Below are 8,457 nucleotides of genomic sequence, written 5' to 3'. Positions count from 1 at the left end.
CCACTGCAGACTGTCGCGTTCATGCTATGTGGTATATTGGCGACTTTGTTTAGAGCCCGGTAAGCAAATTATATAAAACCAGTGACCAGTGAAGTCCATAATAACAGCAAATGTAATGTAACATGTGCGTAATTTACGCATGCTGCGTTACATTTTTAAGATTGACAATCATAGCAATTAAGCATATCAGGCAATCAATGATTGTAGAACACGAGACCACACTGTAGCCTTTAAAACACATCTTGCCTCAAGTTATTGAGATAATAGCAGGAATTGGAACCGGTTTGAATGATGATAATGTTGTTGATGATGATGATGGTGACAATGTAATGGTGATAATGACAAGGTGGTGGTGGGGATGTTATGAAGGTGATGGGGATGATTGAACCTACAGTGCCTTCAGAAAGTATTCACACCCCTGGACTTTTTACACATTTTGTTGTTACAAAGTGTGATTAAAATTGTTTTAATTGTCAGTTTCCCCCTCAACAATCTACACAAAATACTCTGTAATGTCAAAGTGGAAGAAAAATTCTAATATGTTTTAAAATATTTTTTAAAACAAATTAATGAAAAAAAAACACATTATAATATCTTGATTAAATAAGTATTCAACCCCCTGAGTTAATACATGTTAAAACCACCTTTGGCAGTGATTACAGCTGTGAGTGTTTCTGGGTAAGTCTCTAAGAGCTTTGCACACCTGGATTGTGCAACATTTGTCCATTATTCTTTTCAAAATTCTTTAAACTTTGTCAAATTGGTTGTTGATCATTGCTAAAGAACCATTTTCAGAGCTTGCCATAGATTTTCAAGCATATTTAAATCAAAACTGTAACTCGGACACTCAGGAACATTCACTGTCTTCTTGGTAAGCAACTCCAGTGTAGATTTGGCCTTGTGTTTTAGGTTATTGTCCTGCTGAAAGGTGAATTCAAATCCCAGTGTCTGGTGGAAAGCAGACTGAACCAGGTTTTCCTCTAGTATTTTGCCTGTGCTTAGTTCAATTCCGTAGCTTTTTTTATCCTGGAAAAACTCTGCAGTCCTTAACGATTACAAGCATACCCATAACATGATGCAGCCACCACTATGCTTGAAGATATGGAGAGTGGTACTCAGTAATGTGCGTTGTATTGGATTTGCCCCAAACATAACACTTTGTATCCAAGTGTTATGTTGCAAACAGGATTCATGTTTTGGAATATTTGTATTCTGCACAGGCTTCCTTCTTTTCACTCTGTCAATTAGGTTAGGATTGTCGAGTAGCTACAATGTTGTTGATCCATCCTCAGTTTTCTCCTATCACAGCTATTCAACTCTGTAACTGTTTTAAAGTCACCATTGGCCTCATGGTGAAATCTCCGGCAACTGAGTTAGGAAGGACGATGGTATCTTTGTAGTGACTGGGTGTATTGATATACCATCCAAAGTGTAATTAATGACTTCACAATGCTCAAAGGGATTTTTTTGTACCCATTTACTAATAGATGCCCTTTGCGAGGCATTGGAAAACTTCCCTGGTATTTGTGGTTGAATCTGTGTTTGAAATTCACTGCTCGACTGAGGGACCTTAGAGATAATTGGGGTACAGAGATGAGTTAGTCATTCATGTTAAAAACTATTATTGCACAGAGAGTGAGTCCATGCAATTTATTATGTGACCTGTTAAGCAATGTTTTACTCCTGGACTTATTTAGGCTTACCATAACCAAGGGATTGAATACTTATTATACTTATTGACTCAAGACATTTCAGCTTTTCATTTTTAATGAATTTGTAAAACTTTTGAAATACATAATTCCACCTGGACATTATGGGGTATTGTGTGGTAGGCCGGTGACACAAATATCTACATTTAACCCATTTTCAATTCAGGCTGTAACACAACAAAATGTGGAAAAGGTCGAAGGGTGTGAATACCCCCTGAAGGCCCTGTTTTTGTAGTAAAACAAGAATAGGAGTTTAAGAAATTCATAATAGACTAAATAGGCTATGTGAATAGTTTGAGTCTAGGCATATTTCATTATGCAGAATGAAAGAACAAGTAAGATATTCTAACAACATGATACTAATTTAATCAACTTCCTCATTTTGCTGCTCTGATATCCTGTGAAACAGCATAAAGACACCTGGCCACCTCAGAACATCTTCCTTATCAATGAAGCCTATAGTCATTTGATTGACAAGTCCTCTTATTATTTTAATGTAATAATTAATCTCTTGTTAAGATGATAAAATATTGAATCCCCATTTGACAGATTCAGGCATGTTCCAAAATGGATTCTCAACAGACAGGGGCTCTGACCAATGGTGGCTCAGATGACAGGAGTGTCGGCCAATCCTTGAAGAGATCGTGGACTGTGCCAGAGATCCATGAGGAGCCAGTGGACTCCTTGATCTTATCCTGCCCACCAGGCAACCTCCAATAATGCTCCCTTAAACAGGTGTACTCCGGTACAGGTTTCCAATCAAAACCTTTTTAGGCCAAACGAGGAGGGGCTGGGAGAGCGCCAGATGTGAGAGGGACACAGCCAGCATTACAGGAAGTAGTTGAACCCTGCGGGCTCAACCAACCAATCACAGTCTCCTGGTGTGTGCGATCAACCAATCGGAGTCAAATCAAACGTTCCTGGATTGTGCAACAGGCCAATCACAGACTCTGCAGCTCTCAGCTCTACCAAAGACGTGTCTCCCTCTGATTCTAAAGGGAGTAGGTTAGAAGCCAGAGCTGTTTGGTCTGGGACCAGTTGAAATGCCCTGACCTCCACTACTGTGACTGGTACGGGTCAGATGGAGGATGTGTGTGTTGAAGAGATAAAACACACGGAGGAGCCTCTCTATAGGATGGAGACAGAGGAGAGGGATGAGAGGAGAGATGGAGAGAGTGATGTTACACAACACAGGAATGGTAGTCCCATTGTCCCTGAAACGCCTCTCATCTCCGACACAGCCAAGGCAGAGAGGGATGGAGGGATAAGGGGAGAGAAAGAAAGGAAAGATAGAGAGGATGAGAGAGTGATCCCTCTTTTCCTACCCCCTAGTCGATGTCATGGTGGAAAAGAGAGACCGGGAGAGGATAGAGGAGAGAGAGCAGAGGCAGGGAAAGGAGTTTGGGGGAGAAGAGAGGAAGAGGAGGGAGAAGTATTGGATCTGAGCTTCCCTAAAAGAGAGAGATTAAGGAGAGGAGCCTTTGGCATGAGAGCTCACTGCTTATGGAGGTAGATGAGGTAGAGGGGGATGGAGATAGGGACATAGTAGAGGAAGATGATGGCGATGATGAAGAGGAATCTATATTGAAAATGGATGGAGCTGACATTTTGGGGGGACCTCTCTTGTCTCCCTGGTTCTTCTCTACCTCCGTCTTCACCTCCCTCTCTTCCATAGACTCTGAAAGTGAAGGTCTTCTCCTGATAGATGACCAGGGTATTCCATACACACTCACTCCTGAGGGGCACAAAGTGCCCCAAATGGACTCTTCCAGGCCAGACAACCCCCCCTCAAGCCAGCCAAAGGTGCAGTCCAGCTCATTGGAGGTAGAGGATGACAGGTCGTCTCATATAACCACAGCAGGGGTCACTTACCTCAGCCAAAGTTTAGTAAAAACTCCACACACACACAAGGAAAACACATGTCCCGCTCCTGTTACATCTATGAAACCCTCACAGAAGTCAGAACTTCTAAACAATACAGAACACTCAAAGAACCCAGAACTCTCACAGAATGTGCAACCCCCTAAGGTTCTAGATTCAGGTGTGATATCTGTTAGTGAGGCTAGTGCTTCTGTTTCCCAACCCTCTGGTTCTGCTGTACACCTCCAACCCCCTCAGCCCATCCAGATCCTGACTAACCCCTCCTCCAACACCCCCATCCTCCTCTTCCCCTCCTCCCCCCAGCACTCCTCCATTCCCCTAACCAAGACTGATACCAACCCAGGCCTCCTGGCCTTCTCTCTCCCCCTCTCCCTCACCCAAAACACTCCCAGTGCCTCCACCTCTATGTTCCTTCTCCTCTCCTCCTCCACCACCTCTTCCTCCGGTCAGTCTTTCTCTACCTCCACCCCCATTGCTCTTATTGACCCCTCCACCGGTCAGCTCTCCCAAATCACTGCCTCCTCTTCATCCCCTCTTTCTCTCTCTCTCTCTTCTGGTCAGCTTGCCACATCAGGGCCATCCCTCCCTGCCAATCCCTCCCACCCAGTTATTATATCGACACCCAACAACTCCCCTACCATCCTATCAAGAGAGAGTTCCAGCGTTAACCCTCCCGCCCCCCTGACCTCCCCCTCTGTGGTCTCCTCCCCTCCCTCCAAGCAGCCCAGTGCTGATGGCAGTTCTAAAGCAGTTCTACTCAGCTCACCTCCTCACAAACACACTGAACCAAACTGTTGTGACCCCAACACCGATCATCAGTCACTATCTACTGAAGAAACCCGAATGGAGTCTGTCCCAAATGGGCCATCTCCTACTAAAGCCCCTCCCCTTACACACCTGCAATCACCTTCTCTGTCCATTGACTTCCGTTTGGAGGCATCCGACCAATCAAAAGCCCCTCCCATGGGACGACCATCTCTACTTCTCCTCTGCCACCGCTCCTCTCTCCCCTCCCCTTGCCCCCATCTTCCCCTCCAGTGGACCCAGGAACCTGAACCCCCTGGACCCTCTGGACCCCCTGTCCCCAGCCTCCTCTCCCTCCTCTGGGCCACGAAGGGTCCTCTACTGCCCTCTCTGCCCCAGGATCTTCTACTACCTGTCTGACCTGGAGCGTCACTCCATCACCCACTCTCAGAACAAACCCCATGTCTGCCTGCAGTGTGGCAAGGCCTTCAAACGCTCCAGCCATTTGCAGGTGAGCTCAGTTTTTAATAAATGTTTGAATTGTGTTGTGGTGATTTGGTGGGCCCATGATGACATATTGTTTTCAAATCAAATCAAATTTAATTGGCCACTGCACCGAATACAACAGGTGTTTCTCCTTTCACCTTACAGTGAAATGCTTACATACAAGCCCCTAACCAACAATGCAGTTAAAAAATAAAAATAAACAAGAAATAAAATAAGAAATAAAAGTAACAAATAATTAAAGAGCAGCAGTAAAATAAGGGGGTATGGTACACATGTAATTGAGGTAATATGTACATGTAGGTAGAGTTATTAAAGTGACTATGCATAGATAATAACAGAGAGTAGCAGCAGTGTAAAAGGGGGGGGGGGCAATGCAAATAGTCTGGGTAGCCATTTGATTAGATGTTCAGGAGTCTTATGGCTTGGGGGTAGAAGCTGTTTAAAAGCCTCTTAGACCTAGACATGGTGCCACAGTACCACTTGCCATGCGGTAGAAGAAAGAACAGTCTGACTGGGGTGGCTGGAGTCTTTGACAAATTTTAGGGCCTTCCTCTGATACTGCCCGGTATAGAGGTCCTGGTTGGCAGGAAGCTTGGCCACAGTGATCTACTGGGCCATACGCACTACCCTCTGTAGTGCCTTGCGGTCGGAGGCCGAGCAGTTGCCATACCAGGCAGTGATGCAACCAGTCAGGATGCTCTCGATGGTGCAGCTGTAGAACCTTTTGAGGATCTGAGGACCCATGCCAAATCTTTTCAGTCTCCTGAGGGGGAATAGGCATTGTCGTGCCCTCTTCACAACTGTCTTGGTGTTTGTACCATGATAGTTTGTTGGTGATGTGGAGACCAAGGAACTTGATGCTCTCAACCTGTTCCACTACAGCCCGTCGATGAGAATGGGGGCGTGCTCGGTCCTCCTTTTCCTGTAGTCCACAATCATCTCCTTTGACTTTATCACGTTGAGGGAGAGGTTGTTTTCCTGGCACCACACGGCCAGACCTCCCTATAGGCTGTCTTGTCGTTGTTGGTGATCAGGCCTACCACTGTTTTGTCATCGGCAAACTTAATGATGATGTTGGAGTTGTGCCTGGCCATGCAGTCATGAGTGAATAGAGATTACAGGAGGGGAGTGAGCACGCAGCCCTGAGGGGCCCCTGTGTTGATGATCAGTGTGGCGGCTGTGATGTTACCTATTCTTACCACCTGGGGGCGGCCCGTCAGGAAGTTCAGGATCCAGTTGCAGAGGGAGGTGTTTAGTCCCAGGGTCCTTAGCTTAGTGATGAGCTTTGTGGGCACTATGGTGTTGAACGCTGAGCTATAGTCAATGACTAGCATTGATGTTCCTTTTGTCCAGGTGGGAAAGGGCAGTGTGAAGTGAAATAGAGGTGGGAAAGGGCAGGATCTGAAATGGTGGTATGCAAATTGGAGTGGATCTATGGTTTCTTGGATAATGGTGTTGATGTGAGCCATGACTAGCCTTTCAAAGCACTTCATAGCTACAATCGTGAGTGCTACTGGTTGGTAGTCATTTAGGCAGGTTACCTGTTTTGATTGTGTTTGAAGTGGAACTAGGTCCTTTGTGTCAGATTTCATCTTGTAATGACTGCTATGTAATAAGTCGGTATAAACATATCATAATTTATGAACATGAATGTATAGTATGATCTAACAAACATGACCCTCGTCCTTTGACCCTGGACAGAGACACAAGCACATTCACACGGGCGAGAGGAACTTTGTGTGCCCCATTTGCTCCAAGCGTTTCAGGGAGGCAGGCGAGCTGCAGCGCCATCAGAGGGTACACACAGGAGAGAAGCCCTACCAGTGCCCGCTGTGCCACACACGCTTCGCCGAGCGCAACACCCTGCGTCGACACACCAGACGCAAACACCCTTACCATCAGGCAGCTATGGAGATGCTGTCTGAGAGAGGAGCAGGGGGAGGAGGAAGAGAAGGCGGGGATGGAGATGAGGGCACAGAAGAGTGGTATAGTTCCACTGTGTCCAACTTGGACAACTCTGACTCTGAACCAGATTCTGAGGTCATTTCCTGAGGCTGATCCTCTTGAATAAAGGAAAGGAGAAGAGGAGAAGGAGGAGGAGAAGAAGGAGGAGGAGGAAGAGGAGAAGGAGGAGGAGGTGGAGAAGGCGAAGGAGCAGGAGGAGGAGAAGGAGAGCAAAGATGGTGTAGCTTCACTGTGTTCGACTTGGACAACTCCTTGGACAACCTTTGACACTGAAAGGGATTGAAAATTACTTTTGAATGAAAAGTACCTGAACGGTACTTTCCAATGAGATTGGTTATATTTATAAAATGAATTACTCTTGAATGTATTTTATTTCCATTTCCTTACAGGTTCGGAAATTATCACTGATCTCATAAACCATTTCCCATCAAGTATTCCTTTGATTTTCGTCATTTCCACAACTATAGGGCGGAAAATGTTAATGGACATTCTAAAAAATGTCCATCCTGCTATAACAATACATTTGCACTACCAAAGTACAAACAATTATCTTGTAAAAAGCGCTGTCGCAATGTTTTATTGTAAAATTGTTCTTTTTTTTTTACCCCTTTTTTCGTGGTATCCAATTGTTTTTAGTAGCTACTATCTTGTCTCATCGCTACAACTCCTGTAAGGGCTCGGGAGAGACGAAGGTTGAAAGTCATGCGTCCTCCGATACACAACCCAATCGCACTGCCTCTTAACACAGCGCGCATCCAACCCGGAAGGCAGCCGCACCAATGTGTCGGAGGAAACACCATGCACCTGGCAACCTTGGTTAGCGCGCACTGTGCCCGGCCCGCCACAGGAGTCGCTGGTGCGCGATGAGACAAGGACATCCCTACCGGCCAAGCCCTCCCTAACCCGGACGACGCTAGGCCAGTTGTGCGTCGCCGCACGGACCTCCCGGTTACGACAGAGCCTGGGCGTGAACCCAGAGCCCTTAACCACTCTGTTCTTTATTACTATATTTTTTTATTATCTTGTGGGAGCTGTACTTATTATTGAGTGAGATTATTTCACTTTCTTACTATTAAAGACACTGTCGTTTACTATTAAAGACACTGTCGTTGGATTTTGTGTTCAAATGTGAGAACAATAGCCTCCAATTTGTCCTTTTGACATGGTTTTTACATTGTGATTTCTGCTGCCTATGCCTTCAAAACAAGGTGCCCCAATTCTTTATTGTTGCTGATTGCACCACTGATGCAATTGAATGATAAATGCTCATCATGTTAACTTATTTCAGTTAAACCTCCCTGTGTGTGTACAGTGCCTTCAGAAAGTGTTCATACACCTTGAGTTATTTCACATTTTGTTGTGTTACGGCCTGAATAAAACAATGTTTTAAAAATATTATTTTCTCATACAGACAATACTCCATAATGAAAAAGTGAAAACATGTTTTGAGAAATGTTTGCAAATGTATTGAAAATGAAAAACATAAATATCTAATTTACGTAAGTATTCACACACCTGAGTCAATACATGTTGGAATGATCTTTTGCAGTGATTACAGCTGTGAGTCTTTCTGGGTCTCTAAGAGCTTTGCACACTTGGATTCTACAACATTTGCACATTATTATTTTTACAATTCAAGCTCTGTCAAGTT

The 8,457-nt window shown here is 44.9% G+C and overlaps 1 protein-coding gene across 1 annotated transcript; it reads left to right on the top strand.

Annotated features, from left to right (window-relative positions):
• The first annotated feature begins 2,263 nt into the window (after nucleotides 1-2,263).
• LOC115114329 (zinc finger protein 581-like) lies at nucleotides 2,264-8,199 on the top strand. Its single transcript, XM_065016719.1, has 2 exons — nucleotides 2,264-4,845; nucleotides 6,543-8,199. Exons 1-2 carry the CDS (start codon nucleotides 4,324-4,326, stop codon nucleotides 6,891-6,893), a joined length of 873 nt encoding a protein of 290 aa, XP_064872791.1. The 5' UTR covers nucleotides 2,264-4,323; the 3' UTR covers nucleotides 6,894-8,199.
• The last annotated feature ends 258 nt before the right edge of the window (nucleotides 8,200-8,457 follow it).

The sequence above is a fragment of the Oncorhynchus nerka genome, unplaced genomic scaffold, assembly GCF_034236695.1.
Source record: "Oncorhynchus nerka isolate Pitt River unplaced genomic scaffold, Oner_Uvic_2.0 unplaced_scaffold_897, whole genome shotgun sequence".
NCBI lineage: Eukaryota > Metazoa > Chordata > Actinopteri > Salmoniformes > Salmonidae > Oncorhynchus > Oncorhynchus nerka.
Note: the sequence above shows the minus strand (reverse complement) of the source record. Positions and strands in the feature narration are given on the sequence as shown.